Raw genomic sequence first — 22,739 nt, forward strand, 5'->3', positions numbered from 1 at the left:
CGGAAATGATTCGCTTCAAAACATCTAATTTAATTTTCAAATTCAGTCTTTTTCTTACATTTATAGTCTTCGTACTGCGTCCAGACATTGTTGCTTTTTCATTCTTATCTGCCATTATTAACTCTTTGAAAATGTAACTGCGTTAGTTGCATTAATTATGATACAATGTTCAAGTAAACTGTCCATTACACACACAATGCCTAATACTGTACTAAGTGATGACTAGACTTCGGATAAATGCATATAATGCAAATATTACAAGCAACATACATGATCATTTTTTAAAATGTTGATCTCGGAACTATACAAGTCACTGTACTGTAATTAAATTAGCGTGCTAGAAAATTTCACTGAGCATGGGAAAATTTCTCAAGTGGGCATGGGAAATGTTTTAATGCTGTTTTGCTATTCATTTTCAAAGTATCGACTCTATCAAATGAAACGATTTCGTTAATTATGCCAAAAATGCAATCTGTAAAAGAGCGTTGTAGTGATTTGTGACAGCGCAACAGTCAGATACGGGTTATAATATAAGAACAGCATTACAGTGAATCAGCATAAAGCGAACCGTGTTATAACAAGGGCCTGCTGAACTACAATTGACAATTGATGAAAATTACACTTATGTTTCAGAAAGTAACTGCAGATTTTCATATCTTGATCATGATAATAAGAATATGCAATTCTTTAACTGTAAATGAAATAAATTAAAAATATCTGTCAATTAGAACCCCTTCCTACATACTTAATGAAAATTTCATTTGTACAAATCAGTCTAAATACAATGTAGTGTATACTCTTTCATTTCTCTGTATAGTTACCAGTTTTTAAGTGATGTCTTTAAAAGTTTATATTAAAGTAAATCTGGAATTTAATTTCATAATCAAAATGTTTTTCAAAATTGAAAATTTCAGCACCTTTTTAATATATTAATAATTTGATGACTTAAAAATAATAATGCAATATTTTGTGTGTGTGTGTGTGTGTGTGTGTGTGTGTGTGTGTGTGTGTGTGTGTGTGTGTGTGTGTGTGTGTGTGTGTGTGAGAGAGAGAGAGAGAGAGAGAGAGAGAGCACTATTCTTTTAGTGTAAACTGTGTTCCCTTAATATAAATGAATATAATATAATGATATATTAATTTTTATGGATTTTAAGTTTGTTTTTAACCTCTTTTAAGCTTAGCTTTTTACAGACTGCATTAATGTGTAATATCACATTAATGTTGTCACTAATGCCTTGATTAGGTTTAACAAACTTACTATCTACTACACCATGGGTCGGCAACCGTTTTTGAGTGAAGAGCCATTTTTGATCTAATTAAAAAAAAAAAAAAAAAGAATCTGAAGAGCCATACCTCACCTCAAGCTGGAGGGAGGGGGAGTTTTTTTAAGAAATGGAATAGAGTGGGAAGGTGTTTTATTAAAAATTACATATTTTTTGAAATATTATTTATTAATACTGAAAAAATGTAACAAACATCCAACTAGCTACAAATTAATGTGACTTTTGCTGCTGAACTTCTTCAGCGAGTCTCTCAACATCAGGCTAGTATGCTGTAATTTTTATCTTTAAACATGCTGAGAGACTGGCATTGTTTAGATGGTTTCTTGATTTATTTTTAATATAGTTCATGTTCAAAACTATTTGCACACAGAAATATGTTGAACCAAAAACTGAGAGAAGTCCAACTGCAAATATTTTCAAATTTATATACTTTTCCAGTAAGCTACTCCACACATCAAACACAATTTTGCCTTGCATTTTCAACTCATTTATCACCATCCATTTGTGCAGAATTGCAAGGGCAGCCTTTTGCCTCTACAAATCCTCAATTCCAGTTTTAAGGCATTTTAGTCTTGCACTCCACATGTTCTTGATTTTTAAGTTCTCTAACTCCATTTCAAATTGTGCTTCATGTGAGCTAAAAGTTAAAGAGCCGCATGCGGCTCATGAGCCACAGGTTGCCGACCCCTGTACTACACTATTCTCAATAACAAGGATTCGATAACACTGCATTTATCAGCACTACAGCTGCATTCGCTAGACCTTAGTTTTTCTATTACTGAATCCCAAATCTGTAAATACTACAATCTCACAAACAATGATTATCTAACATGCAGCATTCGTAAGAATAATTTTTGCATATATTATAACTTGATGAGGTACAAGCTACTTACTTCATCTTGCAAAGCTTGTAACTGCCAGAAATGAACAGTCCACCCTGATCCAGCCAAATTTATATCTCTTTTTTTTTTTTCTTTTTTTTTTTTCGAATCCTCAACATTCATAACTCTTAACTTGTGATTTTTCTTTCCTTAATTACCACTATGATTCTCACAATTTCATAATATGTAAAATCAGCTATGCTACATCTCTTCTACAGAGTAGCAATTCTCTATTAGTTGTTTGCAATAAAGTATATATTCACTGAACAAAAGGATAGAATCTTTTGTTTTTAGATGCTACACAAAATTGGCAGTAGAAATGCCTGAAACTAAGTCCGAATCATTTTTCAGATTCTGTATAGTTTTGTAATCTAATTCGAAAATGGAAGCAAAAGGTTAAAAACTATTGGTATAACAAATTTCCATATAGCACTCTTCAATATATCTAGGAGTAATTACTTAAGTACTTGGATGTGAGAGCTATTTTTGTACCTTAAAACAAAAATAGCTCTCACATATTTATATATTAATACCTGGATTAAAGAGCTCTCACATCCTTATATATATTAGTACCTGGATTGAAGAGCTATTTTTGGATTTTCAAGACTACACAAACACGTGACTGTTACAGAAAACTTCCAAATAGTTGTACAAGTGTAAGAGCCAACTGAATACCCAAGTGGAAAATTACTCAAGAAATTACTGCCATAAGAAACTACATAGGATGGAGGGGTTAAAAAGAATATGAAAATACACGATAACAGCCTTGTCAATCATTTTGACCCTGGAGAGATGATGATGATGCAAGACTCACAGGACAGAATTTTTCTCGGTGCAGTGTGTGTTTGTTAATGGAAGACACTGTTTTTATACAATGGGATACATTTATATAAAAGATGTGCAAGAATATTTGCTGTGATATCAAGGCAGTGTTAGGTGAGTTGGAAAACGGATAGCTTTTGGGGGGGGGGGTTGAGGATACACAGACTAATAGTTAAAGCAGACAGAAGTCTAAGTGCTTCTACTGAAAAATGAAGCAGCCTGGAAAGCAAGATGTTGAGGATTTCAAGGGGAAATATTCAAATATTTCCCCAATTCACAAAGGAAGATCAAAGGGTAAGCTTGACTTCTGTCCTGGAAAAATAATGGAGTTACTAGTTAAAGAAGAAATGTAGGACTATTACAGACAACCCCATGCTGTAACTGACAAATCTGACTGATTTGTCAGTTACAGCATGGAATCCTCCTGAAATATCGTACAATAATTTTTACATCACATATGTAGATTTCAGGAAAAGCTCTTGATACTGTTGAATATGAAAACCTGCTATACAAATTGAAGCAGTGTGGCATTTGGGCAAGTTACTGTAACATGAGTTGTTGAGGAGGCTTCCATCCTGCAGTGGGTTGATAATGGCTGCAGTTTACTTTTTTTTTTTACTGCTATAAATTAAGGGATAGTTTCGTGGGTCAGGCAGAAAGTTATCATCAATGGGCACTGCTCTTCTTGGACAAATTAGCATTAGCATTAGTAGAGGCATATGATGCAAGAAAGCGAGCTTATGCAGCATCAGCCAAAAAAAAAAAAAAAAAAAAACATTTCCATTTCAACACCTCTGTTCGTTCGAAATACCTGTCCAGCTGAGCCTTAAATTTATATAGGCTATCAACTTCCACAACAAGGGATGGAAGTCTGTTCCACCAACCAACTACCTGCTGGCTAAAGGCAAATTTCTGCACATCTATCCTACATCTGTCTTTCCTCAATCTGAATTTATGCCCTCTCAGGTGATTATTCTGAACAAGAGGAAGAATCCCATCGGCATTGAGCATGCTCAAACCATTCAAGGCCTTATAAACCTCTACAGATTACCTCGCCAGTGCCTAGTCTCCAGACACTGTAATTTGCAAAACTTAAGCCTTTCTTCATAAGAGCAACCCTTTGTTCCATTCACTAATCTTGTTGCCCTTCTCTGTACTCGTTCCAGCAGCTCTACATCCTTATTAGTTCTTCCAGTGTTCAGTCCCATGCCCACTATTGTTTTCTATATTTAGTAATGATATCAATGAAGGTATATCAGGCTTAATGTCTAAGTTTGCAGATGGTAAGAAGGTTGGCAGGATGGTTAATCACAACAATCAGGGTATGCTACTGCAACGAGATCTAGACAAATTAGGAATATGGACTAAGAAGTGGCAACTGAAATTTAATATTGACAAATGAAAGGTACTTTTACACGGAGAGCAGTATTCATAGATTAATGTACCAACTGTGTGGTACGTGCTCAGGATAGTGGAGAATGAAGATCTGAGGGTAATTATGCAGTCAGATATGAACTTCTTTGGGCAATGCAGGCAGGCTGATATGACAAGGACAGTTCGTAAGGTTTTGTCAGTGATATACAGGAATTATGCCAATGTATAATGCATAATCCCATTGTATAATGCAATTGCTAGGCCACATCTTAAGTACAGCACACAGGTATGGAAGCTCCATTTCAGGAATAACATGGATCTGTTGGAATTGGTTCAGTAAAGAGCAACAAGTTCAGTTCAGCAAATTGCAGCATCTAGACACTAGGCACCTGCGGGGGGGGGGGGGGGGGGATCTAATCGAGTGGTTTAAGGCTTTGAAAGGATTTAATAGCATGGCTGATGCCATGCTCAATGCCAATGGAACTCATCTTGCTCAGACTATACATGAGGGGAAATTTCAATCTTTTATTTAAGCTTTTATAATTTGTAACTGCATTTCAATATTTTTCTCTCATCCCATTTGGAAAAGGTTCACTGGACTGAAACTTTCAAGATTTGGGCCATTCACGTTAAGTATCATTAAGTCAATCATAATGTTTATTCACAACAGTTACTGAAATTTTCTGCTCATGTTAGCACGAGAAGGAAAAGGATGAGCCAGACAATATGAAAGTATAACTATTGAAGATTCTGTACAGCTTGCTGACAAAATGAATAAGTATTTTACACACACACACACGCACAAAGAAATTTTTAGACATTGAGATACTCAAATTCTATTTAATGCTAAATGATTTCATGATAACTAGAAGAGAAATAGCTGCAACAAAAAGTGAACAAGACACCACATCTGATGGAATCTATGCAGTTACTAAATTATTAATTATTTTTAAATAAACAGAAAAAAAAGGTAATCAAATCAACTTTAGCTATAATAATGAAAAGATCCTTGAATTCAGTTCCTACAAATTGTATGGTGTAAATGTGTCTCTTATTCACATGGATACTTCGAAGGGTGACGCGAGTAATTACAGATCTATAAAGTTTGACTTCTGTGCCAGGTAAAATAATGGAGTTAACAGTTAAAAATTGCAAAACCATGTTGATAGATTACCATATGTATGGTGCACTGTGGCCATAGATGCTGATACGCCAAATAAATCCCCGATCAACCAACCAACCATGTTGATAGAAAGGGAACTATAAGGGAATCCTGGCATGGATTTGTTAAGGGGAGATTATGCCTGAATAAATCTATTAGCTATTAGGAGGTCATAACTAAGAAACTGAATGCAAAGACTAAAATTTGATATCAAAGTCATGAAAGAATTCCATTCAAAAATACAATGAACAGAAATATTGGCAAGTAAACTATCCATCTTCCCCATCAACACTACAGTTACCCTGTTTCAGAGAAGACAAAACCCCACAACCAAAAAAAGATTGCTGACATCTAAACAGATCTACTGCAGCTTCACAACAAGCAGAAATAATCAAGCAAACCTCCAAGGTGCATGCACGCGCGCACACATCACAGAATATCACTAACAACAGCACCGGCAAATGGCAACCATCACTCAAATGACAATGGAACCACAACCAAGTTGGCATCTTGATACTGACTGATTGTTCAGCAAAGTGGGGGGAAAAAATCATCAACAGCACATTTAGCATATGTTTCAAGAAACATATCATACTAACAGAAACATACAAGAAACATAAAAGAAATATACACTAAAAGTGTATATTTCTTTTATGTTTCTTGTATGTTTCACAATCATGCATTTGTTTTCAGTTTATGTAAAATTTACAAATGCAAAAAAACAGTAATTTTTTTGCAGGAAAATGTCGTATATATTGTATTTCTGTGTTTAACACAGAAATAAAATATATATGAAATTTGAATTTTTTTTTTTTATTATTATTTTTATTTTAGTTTTCCACTCCCATACAAAGAAAGACTGTTGTTGTCCTTTCTTTTTTTATTTGTCAGATTTTCATGTAAAGAAACTTTGCATGAAAATCTAACATTTTTTCTCTGTCCATTTTTGCAGCCTACTACCACCAATTAGTTTTAAATGGTTGAGAGAAGTAATCCATTGCAAATTACCCGAAAATGGTAAAATGGTTTGTTCTACCACCTTAACAATGAGGGTAACATACATTATTGCAGGTATCAATTTTTGACTCACAAAAAACATTCTTGTTGAGTGACACCACCTCATTTTCTTGATCTGATACCACGTGATTTTCTGGACTATTCCCAAAATTAAAGCAGGACTAGCATATGACAACTAGCATATCTGCTGATCTTGTTTTTATTTTCAAATGTGGCTGCCTAAAAGCATACAAAAAAGACCTCTAAAAATGTTTTGTTCAGTGGTAGGCACTATGGAACAAGCATTTTGTTTCAAAAGATTATACTGAAGAGTATTAATAATGTAAACATTTATCACTGAATAAAATTAATTTTTTGCATAGTTTGCCCAACTTTTTGATCAAACTTCATACTTTTATGTTAAGGTTTTCTTTCTTTCTTTTTATCTCTTTATACTTTATACATTATACTTTGCAACAAGTAAAATCCTTATCATAGTATGGGAGCAATCAATTTACACAGTTTGTAAATGTGCAGAGGATGATCTATTTCCAAGATGTGGCCTACCATATGCAAGTGTTAAACTAACCATACCTGCAATATATAAATAATTGCTAATTTTAATGACTTATTGAATTAACACTGCTTGATTAGTTGTGAGATTTATAACCAGTGGATTTTTTTCATGTTTTATTGCTGTAACCTTGATTTTTACTGATAATTGATGGTTTTAGGCAGTGTAATTAACATTACAGTAATTTCAGCTATAGGAAGTGTGACAATAAAGTTCCCAGACTGATGCTCTTGTGGTCATGTTCAATGAGTTTGAAAATAAATGGAAGTGGTGTATATTGTACTTCAAACTTCCTCCAACAGATGGTGGCATACAGATTGTCCAATAGGCTGACCGGTTGAAAGTAACAACCAGTTTCACTAGTGGCATTAACATTCCGTGTCACAATTTTGTAATGGAGCAAAGAACAAATATCACATTTTGCTTCAAACTGGGAAAATTTGCAACAGAAGCTTATGAAATGTTAAAAATTGTTTACAGTGATGAAACAATAAGCAGTACCAATGTGTCTGAATGACTTAAGTGGTTCAAAGACAGATGCGAGGATGTTCATGGTGACCCGAGAAGCAGGCATCTGTCAACCTCTCAAAATGAGGAGAGAGAGAGAGAGACAGAGAGAAAGAGAGAGAGAGAGAGAGAGAGAGAGAGAGAGAGAGAGAGAGAGAGAGAGAGAGAGAGAGAGAGACAGTGTGTGTGTGTTACAAACGTTCAGGAAATTGTGGCAAGAGATCATCGTTTGACCCTCCTGGCTGAGTTGGATGTGAATAATGAGACAATTTGCCAAATTCTGCACGAAGTTTTAGGAATCTTCGTGCAGAATTTGGATCATCAATGATCAATGTGTACTATGCATTATATAAATTTAAAATTTCTTAATTTCTATTATATTTTATATAATCTTAAATTCTCTTATTTGTTATATAACCTCAAATTTGATGTGGCCATAGTGCACATTGATCATTACAGAAACAGATAACCCCTTATCGTTGTTTTTTCTTTTCAATTTGGGTGGTTCACCCCAGAATTGTAGGTATACAGTGATAAGTTTGTATATGTGTCTATAGTAACATACTTTACCAATGCATTTTCTGTAGATTTATCTAGGTATGTCTTTTGCGATACTCTTCCACATAAACTAATATATATATAGGCGCCTCCGTAGCCAGGTGGGAAGGAGCAAAAGTGCGTACACACGCTTCTTGATTAGACCGGAGTTCGAGCCCATCACCACCAAATACGGAGGATGCGGAAAGGTCAGGGATTAACCACCGCATATCCTCGGAGCAATATGGCCTTAGTTGCTAATGCTCCTAAAAACCAAATAACAACAACAACGACAATATATATATATATATATATTTTACAAATAATACCGCATATGCACACACACACAAGGTGTGAGTGTGTATGGGGAGGGGAAGATTGTTGGATTTCTATTTGTCCAATTTTAACTAAATTGGAATGGCTTGGCATATGTTTCTAAAAGAATCAGTGTGTGTGTGTGTGTGTGTGTGTGTGTGTGTGTGTATGCAGCCAATTTCAGCTGTAATTATGTATCACCAACACTTTGTTATAATGGCTTAGCATTAACACATTACTGAAAAAAAAAAAAAAAAAAAGCCAGACCATTGATAAAGCTCAATACTCTTGTACCATCTCTCTACCCAATTTTTACCTCAGAGAAGCTGTTGTAGAAACCCTGAGTGATGTTTATTTTTTTTATTTTATTTTTTTTTTTATGAGAACCCCAAACACGAGAGGTATTAGAACCTATAGTACTTAGTACCGTGCTTGGGTTGGAGGTTGAGAAGACGAAAGAAGATATTTGTTGACATTAGACTTGAACTTCTGTAGATTGTAATTTTCAGGAAATACGTATGAAGGGAGGTTGTTCCAGAAAACGGCAGTTGAATGAATAAATGAGGAAGATGAAAAGTTGGTTCTGTGGGTTTGAAGTTGGACAGTAAATGGATGTTGGCTGGTGGCGGCACGTGTTCGGACTGTTTTGAAAGAGAGAGAGAGAGCGGGAATTATAGAAGCCAATTCAGAAGAACAGTGCCCGTGGAAGTATCTGTAGAAGAGGCATGCAGCAGAAACAGTACGTCTATGAGAAAGCGAGTGGAGAGACTCTGTTAGAGATGAATCATTAATTAACCTAACTGCCCTCTTCTGAATGGAATCAAGAAGCCTGAAAGAGGTTTTGGGGGCACCACCCCAGATGTGGGAACAATATTCCATGGCAGGGCAGATTTGCGATTTATACAGAGTGAGCAGCTGTTTGGAAGAAAAGTAATGCCGAGAGCGAAAGAGAAAACCAAGTTTTTTAGATGCAGAGGAAGCAATATTTGTAATGTGCTTGTGCCAAGAGAGATTAGAAGTCAGGGTAATCCCCAAAAGAGATATATCATTTTGCCTAGAAATCGGAGTGTCACTAAAGATAAGCATAGGAGCAGAAGAATCCTTTTTGCGAGATATAAGACAAGACTGAGTTTTAGAAGGGTTGAAATCAACTAAGTTGTCTTTGCCCCACTGGAGAATTACCTGAAGATCGGCATTTAAGGAATTGGCAGCAGATTTTCGAGAACTTGAAGCTGATTGAGCAGGACAAGGTTTCTCAAAATGGAAAGTTGAATGCAACGTGCTATCATCGGCAAAACTATGGATAGGATTTCCAGTCAATGGAAGAAGGTCATTGATATACAAGAGGAAAAGAGTGGGGGAAACAACTGAACCTCGGGGGACACCGGCATTAGTGGAGAAGTTAGAAGACAGAGAACCATCTACCATCACCCTCAGTGAGCGATCAGAGAGAAAACTGGATAACCAATTACTAAAAACAGTTGGCAAACCATAAGATGGAAGCTTGTTTAGAAGACCTTTATGCCAAACACGATCAAAAGCCTTTGAGATGTCAAGAGCAACTACTTGTGTTTCACCGAATCTTTCCATTGAATTAGTCCATAAATGGGTAACATAAGCCAGAATATCACCAGTGGATCGACACTGACAGAATCCATACTGGCGATCGTTGATCAGATGGAAGGTTTCTAGGTAGTTTAAGAGTTGGCAGTTAATTGATTTCTCCATTACTTTAGAAAGAGTAGAAGTAATTGCAATGGGACGATAATTGGATGAGAGGGATTTGTCACCCTTTTTAGGAACTGGCTGGATATGAGCAAATTTCCAAGCAGAAGGAAAAACACCTTTGGAATAAGAAAGTGAAAAAAGGCGGCAAAGAATAGGAGTAAGTTCAGGAGCACAAGTTTTGAGAACAAGTGGAGAAATGCCATCAGGACTTGGAGCTTTCTTAGCATCAAGATTCATCAAAATCCTTCTGATATCCTTTTGACGGAAGACCACAGGAGGCATTGAATGGAGCGTGTTAGGAATGGTGGGAGGTGTTTTACCAAGATCATTAATACATGAGCTGGAAGAAAAATGGGATGCTAGCCGGTCAGCTTTATCCTTGGCTGAAGTGACAACAGAACCATCTGGTTTGGACAGAGGTGGGAGCAGAGATGGGCAAAAGTTGCGGCCAATAGCTTTGGCAAGAGACCAGAATGCTTGGCTACCATTAGGGCAAGAAGCAAGTTTTCTACTCTTAGCCTGTTCAAACTCTAGTTTGGACTGATTAATAACTGCTTTACAATTGTTGCGAGCTTTGGTGTAGGCAGAAAATGAAACTGAAGAATTAGCAACAAGCCAATTACGATATGCAACATTCTTCTCTTGGACAGCCTTAGCACATTTATTGGAAAACCAAGGTTTAGATAAAGGACGAGATTTTAAATTGGAGTGTGGGATAAAGGATTCCATTCCTGCAAGAATAATTTCACTGACACGATCTGAGCAAACGTTGACATCAGAAGTTTTGAAACAGTAATCAGACCAAGGAAAAGAAGTCTCGCAGGTCATCCCATTTTGCATTCTTGTAATGCCAAACAATATGAGGTTGGGAATAGCCATGAGATAAAGGTTCCATTGGAGAAGAGACAATCACCAAGTTGTGATCTGAAGTGCCTAAAGGACCTCTCACTTTGACGTACTTAGAAGGGTTGTTTGTGAGAAAAAGATCAAGCGTATTGGCTGTATGATTAGCATTAGCATTAGCATTAGCATTAGTAGAGGCATTTGATGCAAGAAAGCAAGCTTATGCAGCATCAGCCAAAAAAAAAAAAAAAAAAAAAAAAAAGTAACATAAATAAATAAAAATAACCACTTCCACTTCACCCCTCTGTTCGTTCGAAATACCTGTCCAGCTGAGCCTTAAACTTATTTAGGCTATCAACTTCCACGACAAGGGATGGAAGTCTGTTCCACCCACCAACCACCCGCTGGCTAAAGGCAAATTTCCGCACATCTATCCTACATCTGTCTTTCCTCAATTTGAATTTATGCCCTCTCAGGTGATTTTTCTGAGCTAGAGGAAGAATCCCATCAGCATTGAGCATGCTCAAACCATTCAAGGCTTTGTACACCTCTATCAGATCACCCCGCTGGTGCCTAGTTTCCAGACACTGTAATTTGCAAAACTTAAGCCTTTCTTCGTAAGAGAACCCCTTTGTCCCATTCACCAATCTAGTTGCCCTTCTCTGTACTCGTTCCAGCAGCTCTACATCCTTCCTGAAATGAGGCCTCCAGGCCTGTATACAGTACTCTAGGTGTGGCCTAACCATTGCCTTATACAAGGGAATAATCACCTCCTTATCCCTGCTAGAAAAATTCCTATATATCATTGACAATACACCATGAGCTACGCCTGCAGCTCGTCTGCACTGCTCAGAGAACTTCATATCTGCCTGCACCACCACCCCCAGGTCCCTTTCATTCTCTACCACTGTCAGTGTAGTACCACAGAGTTGATACGTTGCTCTGGGGTTGCTGTTTCCCATATGTAGTACTTTACATTTGTCAATGTTAAACTTCATCTGCCACCTCGAAGCCCATCTGCTCAACCTTTCCAAATCCTGTTGCAGCAGCATAGTGTCAGTAGTGTCCTTGACAACCCTGCCAACCTTCGTATCGTCTGCAAACTTGGACATTAAGCCTGATATACCATCATCAATATCATTTATAAATACAGAAAACAATAAAGGCCCCAATACTGAACCCTGAGGGACTCCACTAATAACATTAGTCCACGATGAGCAGTGTCCATTGATTACCACTCTCTGTCTTCTCCCCCTCAACCACCCCTTTATCCATAGCAGCAACTTGCCTCCAATGCCACACTGCTCCAATTTGTGCAGCAGTCTTCCATGTGCAGGATTGTCCGGTATTCTTGTAGGTAAATGAACAATCTGTGCTAGGTCATTAGTAATTGCAAAAGCCTCAGCATCTCGACCTGCTGGGTCGGTGTGACTAGAAAACGGAAGCCAGTTGGAGTTGTGAATATTAAAATCACCAAGGAAAATTACCTCACTGTTAGGAAAGTTAGACTGGAGAAAGTCAAGTTGCAAAGAGAGGAAGTCAAAGAGCTCCAAGTGATTAGTGGAGTTGGGAGAACGGTAGAGACAACAGATGAATTTGACACAATGAGGTAGAGAGATTTTAAGCCAGAGAAGATCAAAGAGAGGAGATTCCAAATTGCCAAGTCTCTGACAGGGAATATCAGAATGGACATATGCACAAGTACCACCTTTGAGGCGAAAGGAATCATACAGCAAATAATTTGGACATCTAAGATGAGAAGTAGTTGAAAAAGTACATGGGGTTTGGAAGACTGCAAGTGGAAATGGACATCGTTGTGATTGGAATTAAGACCACGTATATTTGTGAAATGAATTAGGAAGTCCTTGGGAGGTTTAGATCTTTTCGCAGATAAGCTTGCTCTATTATTTTGACAATTCATGGTGTATTCAATAGTAAGAAAAAGTGGGTGGGACATGCTGTATGAAGTAATGAAATTTTTGGATATGGCGTACATGTGGTAAGAATATACCCAGATCCTTGACATAACGTGGCCTCGACAATGCTCCCCGCATACACACTACTGGGACTCCCTCCAGTCACTATCTGGCAGAGTAGAGGTAGCAAGATTATACACTAGCTGATCCGGAAGCCTCCTAGAGAGTTACCAATAGGTTTGGTCCGGTATACTATCTAGCGGCCGGCCTGCGAACACCGTTTTAGAGCTGTACCCTCGAAATGTAAGGAATATTGGATCTCGCCACAACATTCATCATAACCTCAAAAATCATCAATCATACTGCATGATGGAAGAGATGGGGAAGGATTGGCCGGAACTTAGCTCTAGAGACTAAACATGGGTTCAACCACTTCAAGCCTCCAATAAGCAAAGTGGTGGTATTTCACCGGTTGATGAGAGTCATCTACCACCTAGTACTGTCTGGTAACATAGAGGGGCGGCATTCCTCCATGTGGTGTGGGCACCACACCTCGACCCCTGCTTACGTTGGTTCACACCTGGGTGGTCACCCACCATGTACTTGTGCATGGAGGTTATACCCAGGATTACTAACAGTCCCACCATCGTGAAGGTGCAAGCAGAGGATTTGGCTGTCATAGACCGTCCGGACTTCGCTGTTTTAAACTGTATCCAATGAAAGACTTGACTTAAGAACTTCTGGATAGTTCCTGCATCATAATAGTGACAGTGCAAGCCATTAACATGAGTTAATGGCGTGAAAGAAACATTACATGAGTAAAGCATCAAACAATTCCCCATCCTAACTTTGACCAGATCTTGCACCTTGCAGCTTTAATTATTTTTTAAGCTCAAGGGCAAACTAAAAGTTCACTATTTGAAGTTATTTCACCTCGCATTTTTCTGTACACATAACTGCCAATTATCTAATCATCCCTGATACCTATCCCGAAGGAGAGCTTTTTGGTGTTCATCATTAACCACACTCCCGAAGTTATCTGCAAATTTTGCAGTTGAAAATAGTGAGCTTTTAATTTGCCCTTGGATTTAGAAAATAATTAAAGCTGCAAGGGGCAAAATCTGGTCAAAGTTAGGATGGGGAACTGTTTGATGTATTACTCATGTAGTGTTCCTCTAACAAATGAAGTTGCATGCACTCTTTCACTATCATGATACAGGAACTATCCAGAGGTTCTTAAGTCAGGTCTTTCTGGCCCACTTTCTGATTCAATTTCTTTAAAATTTCACTGTAATATTGTTCAGAAACAGTACATTTGTCCACAGACAGCATGGGTGAAATAATGCCTTTCATATCAAAAAAGGTAATGCCAGCAGACCTCTTTGAAGGTGAAAGTGCATTGTGATCATATTGTGAATTGTTGTTCTGATTCAAGATTGTAGATCTAAGAGTCATCTCTAGTGATTATTTTACTTGAAAATTCACTTTTCTGGTGTTGGTGATGTTCTTGAGGTGAATACAGATATCAAATCTAACCTGCCTTTGTCCAGGGGTAAGAAGTTGAGAGACCCAAAATGAAAAAACACATCATTCTTAAATGTTTTTTCAAATTGTTTTGGGCACTCCCATAACTAATACAAGAAACAACTTTCTTCAGTCAGAAAAGTTCAGAGGCAAGTTTCTTGTTTGTCTGTCTTCAACTACAATAACAGATGCTGTACATCAATGTGTTGTAATTAAATAAATTTAACTATCTGTTACATTTAGTGATGTTGATTAATGTTTTGGAATAGAGTCACAATCTGTGCTGGTTCTTCCATTTTTGAACAACTCATACGATTGGATCTGGTTGGTGTAGCAGATCATGCAGGGGCTATTTGCAAAAGTTCCAATGTTTCTATTAGTGTTTTATTCAGCAGGGCACATAATTTCACTTTGACCTCCTCCTCATTTACTATTTTCTTTGCAGGTACATTATTCTTGTTTGAGTTTGATACTGATTTTTAGAAATTATTGAGGACCTGTATGGACAAAAAACATATTAAACACAAATATATGCAATAGGTTTAAACATATAGAGTTAATCATTCTATATTTCATGCAAAATTAGTCTTAATTGTTTTTGATCACCCTTTGTATTTGAGATATTTCAAATTCTAAAAGTCTGCAGATTGACACTTTTAAAATCTGAGATATCACAAATTAAAATTTACTTTCAATATTTTAAACCAATGGATTTACATAATAATGCCATCCTCAGAAACAGAGACATTTAGATATCCTGATAAAAACTTTTGGAACACCAGGAGAACATTCTAAGTGCAGGGTCACACCTGGAAAAATTACATGACTGACTTAAAGTACAAAACTGTATCAAAATGTTACTACATATAACTAATACACATGGTGAGAATGAACTGGATAAATGAGTATTTTCTGTGTGAAATATAAATTAATTTCATTAACTATTTTGAAGTGCATACCTAAATTAAATTTAGAAATTTGAAAGGCCCTATGTTGCAACCTGATTTTATAAAACTCATTAGGATGGCAAAAACTGGCCTAATAAAAACACAGACTCACAATTTCCATCTATATTCCTACAAAGTGCTATAGAAGTTGAGATACAGACCTGTGCAAAGAATACAATCCTAGTTGGTTTCTATGCCCTGGCTTCTTGCTCATGTGATGGAGGAATTTGTCTCTCTACAGTTTTGATGTTCTCTTGTGAAAGAAGGCATTACATTAATACATGAACTGTAGACTGCCGAACTTTAATTGTGCAGTAAAACTGCTTATTAATAATTATTATTTTTATTTTTTATGAAAACCCCAAACACAAAAAGTATCAAAACCTATGGTACCATGAAGGGTTGAAGGAGAAATATGAGGGGAGTGGGATGCCGGAAACTTTGCTCTAGAGACTAAACATGGGTTTCACCACTTCAAGCCTCCAATAAGCAAAGTGGTGGTATTTCACCGGTTGATGAAAGTCATGTGCAAACCAAGTGAAGTCTAGTTATGCTAGTGGGTCTTTGAACTTATCATTGCACCAATTGTAAAAAGTCAATTGTTAATACCAAATGTATATGAATAATGCACTGTACTTGCATGTATCTTATTATTTTTCTTCTCTAATATTGGTGATTTAATTTACAGGTGCATTGTTATTAAATAATCTGTAAAAAAGTATAGGCCTTCCACGAAAAACCCCAAACACAAAAGGTATCAAAACCTATAGTACTTAGTACCATGCACATGGGTTGAAGGAGAAGTATGAGGGGAGGGGGATGCCGGAAACTTTGCTCTAGAGACTAAACATGGGTTTCACCACTTCAAGCCTCCAATAAGCAAAGTGGTGGTATTTCACCGGTTGATGAAAGTCATGTGCAAACCAAGTGAAGTCTAGTTATGCTAGTGGGTCTTTGAACTTATCATTGCACCAATTGTAAAAAGTCAATTGTTAATATCAAATGTATATGAATAACGCACTGTACTTGCATGTATCTTATTATTTTTCTTCTCTAGTATAGGTGATTTAATTTACAGGTGCATTGTTATTAAATAATCTGTAAAAAAGTATAGGCCTTCCACGCTAAAGCTAGTTTACCTTTACTAACTTGTTAGTTTGGTCCTTAAACACCTAATTCCATACAGATAGATACCATAAAATAAAACTGACTAATATATAATTTGTAAAATATTTAAAGGTATTTAATTTCAATTGGTCCTGTTACCTTTCATCGTAAAAAACTGAGAACCAACTATTTATTTTCATAGGACATTATCTGAATAAAGTTCAAATTTATAGTGTATTATTAAACTATAATTTTAGTCTATTAGTTAGTCCTAAAGTTGCATGCAATTCAGAGATGCTGCTTTCTTTGGTTAATAATTATTTATTAAATTTATTTAGTTTGTCTTGAAATTATCTGAATTGAGAGAGCGCTGTTGTCGCTATTTGTTTTATAGTAGGTAACATGTGTTCAAATAATTTATTCCTTTTACTTAGTACAGAACACGATGGTAAGCTACATATCCCTATTTATTTATTTTGTTGTAATTGGTTATTCTTAATTTAACTGTTCTGTATAGATGGTCTGCAATTTATTACTAAATCAGATAGGATTAATTTCATTTCTTATTATTATCTACAATTGTTATTCTATATTTCTTCAATATTGTAATCCTGTTTTTGTCCATTAAATACCTTCCTTTAACCTCTTATAGTTATACCAGGATCCCTTACTAAAGGGTCGGGCAGTAACACTCCCAGTATATCCTAAGTAGCATTATAAAAACCCTTTTCTTTCTTTTCACTTTTTACTTTCTAACCCTAAAATTTTATACCTCAAGATCTATTAGAGTAATTCGAGGGAAATTGATGTACTATTACTATACTTATTCTTACATCCTTTCTCCTTATGTCAGCATATGCTTTCTTTTGCACATGTATAAAATAAATAAAAAATTAACACAACTGAAATGAAAATTATGCTTGGCACTCTTTATTCTGTATTATATTCTGTATATTTGTTGCAAAAGAAATCTGCTGGGCTAGCTGTTATCTTGCCTGTTTGCTGTTAAATTTAAAGTCTAGCATAAAATGCCTTTATGTTTATTATTTGGACCTAGATTAACAGGAAGATAACAATCAGAAACAGATAACATTGCTAATTATTTTTAGGATATATTGAATGGGTTTAGCCCTCGAAAAAGTTCCATTCAATGCATCCGAATATCAATAATTAGCTACATAATCATTATTTATTTTATTCTATTTTATATAATATTGCTAATTATATGTTTATTTCTAGGGTATAACAGTGCAGACCAGCACAGACTATCTTATTTTTATAGGTTCTTTTTGGCCTTATGGACCACAAAGTACTTTTATGCATATGTTTTAATACACTTTGAACACCTATATAGTACCAATTATAGTAATTAAATTACAGACTGATGTAACATTCAATTTACAATTGATGGCATTAATCTGATCTAACATACATTTTACATCTATTCCAATATTTCATAATAGATTAAATTCATAAAAATACACACTGAGCGATCACTGAATTATGGCCACCTACCTAATACTTCGTAGGTCCTCCTTCTCAGTACAGCAGCTATCCGACGTGGCACTGATTCGACAAGATGTGAGAAGCATTAGGGAGGTAGGGCCAACCAAGCTGTGTGTAATGCAGTCAGCAATGCAGGTATGGAGGTGAATGGTGTGTCCAGACGGCTGATATGCTTTTGCTTAGTGTTCCACAAGTGCTATGGGATTGATATTGGGGGGGGGGGGGTTTGGAAGCCAATCGATATGCTGGAAGTCAGAACTGTGTTCCTCAAACCATTCCTACAACAAGTGCCCGATGGCTCATCGCACTGTCAACTTGAAAGACACCATCCCCATTCGGGAAAAAGTGTAACGTAGCGGGGTGTACACAGTCAGCAAGCAATTGATGATAGCAGAGACCACTGATATGTTGTTCCACACGCCCCACACCATACCACTGGCCTGAACTTTTGATACCATGCATGATGGATCAAGAGCCTTGTGTTGTTGATGCCAAACCCCCCGTACATGACCATCCACAGTGTGGAGTAAATAACGTGACTCATCTGACCAGCACACCTTCTTCCAGTCTTCTAACGTCCACCTTGCATGCTCTTTGCATCAAGCGAGTCTTTTGCCGATGAACCTTGGTTAGGAGAGGATGCCGTAGGGATCATCTGCTGGTATTGCCCATATGTGCGAGCATGCAACGCATGGTCATGCCAGATACTGTTCCGGTTTGGCCCATGTTGTATTGGGTAATATCGAGTACCCATGTTGTATCGAGCTCCCACAATCTGTCATTTATCAAAGTCTGATAAATCCTTCCTTTTACCCATCTGCTTGGAATTTTATTACCTACTGAACCACTGACACCTTATCTACACTACTTAGGTCAACTGACTCCGCATTCTCATACCTCATGTGGGTGGCGCCTCCGTAGCCAGGTGGGAAGGAGCAACAGTGCGTAGCAAATGCTTCTTGATTATACCGGGGTTCGAGCCCGTCACCACCAAATACGGAGGATGCGGAAAGGTTAGGGAATGACCACCGCATATTCCCGGAGCAATATAGCCTTAGTTGCTAATGCTCCTAAAAACCAAACAACAAACAAACAAACAAACCTCATGTGGTCAACGGGTTGCATTCAGTTTTCATAGGGGTGGTCATAATTCAGTGATCACTCAGTGTGTGTGTGTGTGTGTGTATACACACACACACACACACACACACACACACACACACACTGTGCTGCCATTTTATTAGGTACACCTACGTAGTAGCGTGTTGAGCCTCCTTTAGCCTTCAAAACATCCTGAATTCGTCTAGGCATGGATTGAACAAGATGCTGAAAACGTAGGAATGGAGTACTATTCATGCAGACATGAATAGTACTCCATATTTATGCAGACATGAGTGTGTCACGCAGTTCCTTGAGATTCGATGGAGGTGCAGGCCTGCAGCGACAGCCCTTTCTAGCTCATTCCAAAGATGTTCAATAGGAATGAGATCCGCCGACTGAGTGAGCCACTGCAGCAAAGAAAAGTCGTCATGTTCCTGGAATCATTCCATAGTGATTCGGGCTTTGTGCACCAGCGCATTATCCTGCTAAAAGTAACCATCTGACTGAGGATAAACTGTCAACATGAATGGATGCGCTTGGTCTGAATACCACATCGTACCAGCAACAATGTTTAGGTACGATGTGGTATTCAGATGTGAATCAATGGACCCAACGTGTGCCAAGAAAGCATTTCCCACACCATAACACTGCCCCCCCCACCATCTTGCACAGTAGTCGTCAGACATGACGGATCCAGGGATTCATGTTGTTTTTGCCAATTTCTGAGCCTTCCATCAACATGATGCACCAGGAACTTCGACTCATCAGACCAAGCAACTGTTTTTCAATCCGCGATAGTCCAGTGCTGGTGTTGCTGTGCCCACAGGAGGTGTGCTCTCTCGTTCTTCATTGATAACAAAGGTATGCAATGTGGCCTTCGGCTGTTGTAGCCCATCCGTGACAAAGTGTGACTAGTGGTCCATTGCGATATTCTGTTCTGCGCACCAAGGTTGTATTCTAATGTGATGTGCAACATTGTGGTCCATCTGTTTGCTAGTACAATTCTAGCCATCCTCCTCTGACCTCTCTCATCAACAAGCGATTTTCTTCCACAGAAGTGCCGTCGAGAGGAGGTTTTCTGTTCGTTAAACCATTCTCAATACACCCTTGAAACTGTGGTGCGTGAAAAGTTCAGGAGAACTGCCGTTCCAGAGCTACTTTGTCCAGCCCATCTTGCACCTACTACCATACCACATTCGAAGTCTGTTAGATCACTCTTTTCCCCCTTTCTTGCTATGGTTTGTACACTTAACTGATACTAGAAAGGTTGTTCTGCTGCATTTATATCCACAACTGTGGTCATGACTTGCAACTTTGTGGGACAAACCTGTTGTGTGCACAGCAGGGGTGGGCCTAATAAAGTGGCAGCACAGTATATATATAGACCATAAAAACAATTTATTGATAGGTAGTTCATTACCTGAGTGACTGTTATTTGTTTTAAGATGGTAGGTTCAAATAAAAATATCCCTCCCGTATACTCTAACACTCAGGTGAAGATATTCTACAACTCTCTAAAATGTTCTGAAATATGGCTTGGATTGGATTGGATTGCAAACAACACAGGCTCTAAAAGGGTGCAGCTTATAAGTTCAGTGGTAGCCACTTTGTTTCAAGATGGCAGATACAAAAAAAAATCCTTGCAAATAAAAATACTCTCCTCCACGTATGTATGAACAAAAAAATAAATTCAAGTTATTTAAGTATGAGGAGTTCATGAACACAAAGGCATGCTGTGATCATGAGTATCACACTGCTTTTTATTTGTGAAAAGTAGATTGCTATTATTAAAATTCCTTAAAATTCTATAAAAATAAGTTTCAATCTAAAGGTATAAAACAAATATTCAGTATGAAATACCTTGTAAAAGTAATGAAAAAAAAAACACCCATTTTCAAAACTCTCATATTAGATCTTTTGTCTTACCTGGTTTTCGCTTAGTGGGCTGCCTCTCTTGATTTCTCTGTTTACTTAGTTGAAATTTTTCTTCTTCATCTGCTCTGTTATCCCTTTCTTCATCACATCTTTCTTGTTTTGAAGGTAATGTAGCAATCTGTAGTAACCAATCAGGAAGCATACGTTTTCTATTTGCAGGTGACTGGTTTTTTGTTTCTTTGTTATTCTCTTCTGATTTCTAGTTAAAAATAATTAAAAAGTTTATGTTTAGAATTATGCTAATTTATCTGCTTTCTTTTTTCTAATTTATATGCTTTCAAACAGATTAAAACTGACTTTAAAGAAACAAAATTATTTATGTACTATTAATCATTCAGTTTATACCTATCAACCCTTAAATAAAATAAAATTACAGATGTGGGCAACAGCTTCATACTGAAAACTTCCTAAAAAAAACAAACTTGTCTTGATTACTGTACTTTTAAATATAGAAACACATCTATGTTATTATATTTAACAACTATTTTTATATTTATATTTAATAAGTATTAAAATGGCTGCAAGGAAGCAGATAATTTATTCCAGTGGTCAACCATTTGTTGGCTAAAGGCAGGCAAACTTCCTGAGTTCAACTCTATTAAATCTGAGTAAGTTTATACCCCCCCCCACCACCATTCATAAATATGTTCCCAGATTACTATTTTCCATGGCAAGTAAGAATATGCTGCCCTTACTCATTTTACTAATTCCCTTTAAATTGTTATATACATCAATCAGATCTCCCTTCCAGTTCTCAGATGTCTACTATCCAACTCTGAAAACTAGATGTCAAATTCTCTTCACGGGGACGTCCTTTCGTACTCTTTATCAATTTGGTCACCCTTTACTGGACCTTTTTGAGAAGCTTAATGCCTCCTTTCAGGACAGCTTTCAGATCTAAATACAATATTCCAAAATGTCTTACAATTGACAATTATAAACACAACTGACTCATAAAGACAAATTATAAATCATACATGAAAAGGTTCTTAATAAATCACTGCTAAAATACCAAGTGCTCCCCTAGCCACCTGTTTCAACACAGATTGCCTTTAACTTTCTTACTTGATCTGCAAGTGGTCCCTGGGTTAATATTCTATGGGCAATCTGAGGTGTTACTTAACAGATATGAGTTGAGAAAAAATCTATGAATTAGAGATGAATTTGAAAGGATTTGGAATTTTGTGAAAGAGTTCTTGACACAAGCTTTGTCAATCACATACCCTGTGTAGAATACAGGTAACCCTCATATAACATGGTAGTTAGGTTCCTATAAAATGTTGTGTTGTGCGAAACTGTGTTATACAGGCTCAGGAAAAGTACAAAAAGGGGGGGGTTATGTTCTAAAAGCTAACAAAAACACATCATTCTAGATTTTGTGTCTCTTCTGCTCTTTAAAAATTCAGTAATCTGAATTTGTTTGCTTTTGTTGATAAATCTTTGTGAATTTCATCGTATGGCACTAAGCATTTTTGAAACCCCCTTTTGAAATTTTGGCTCCTTTCATTCAAGAATCTGCATTCAAAAAATAAGATTCTAATTGCTCAGCTAACTTTATGCCTTCCCGTATGGTTTTTAGTGTATAATTTGAAAATATCACCTCTGAATTAATTTGGCTTTACCTCCAATGTCATTTCCACCAAATCTGTTCGCCAGCCTCTTTTTCTACCAGTAATTCTTA

General features: G+C 36.9%; 1 protein-coding gene across 1 annotated transcript in view; it reads right to left on the reverse strand.

Moving 5' to 3' along the window:
* The window catches only part of LOC150088646 (uncharacterized), a 198,042-nt gene that overhangs the window by 63,090 nt on the left and 112,213 nt on the right, over positions 1–22,739 (reverse strand). Inside the window, exon 6 of the mRNA XM_090370278.1 lies at positions 21,050–21,257. Within this exon, the coding sequence (XP_090226404.1) occupies positions 21,050–21,257 (208 nt within the window). The remainder of the gene's footprint in view (positions 1–21,049; positions 21,258–22,739) is intronic.

The sequence above is a fragment of the Mastigoproctus giganteus genome, chromosome 3 (assembly GCF_048544385.1).
Source record: "Mastigoproctus giganteus isolate SK-2022 chromosome 3, ASM4854438v1, whole genome shotgun sequence".
NCBI classification, from domain to species: domain Eukaryota; kingdom Metazoa; phylum Arthropoda; class Arachnida; order Uropygi; family Thelyphonidae; genus Mastigoproctus; species Mastigoproctus giganteus.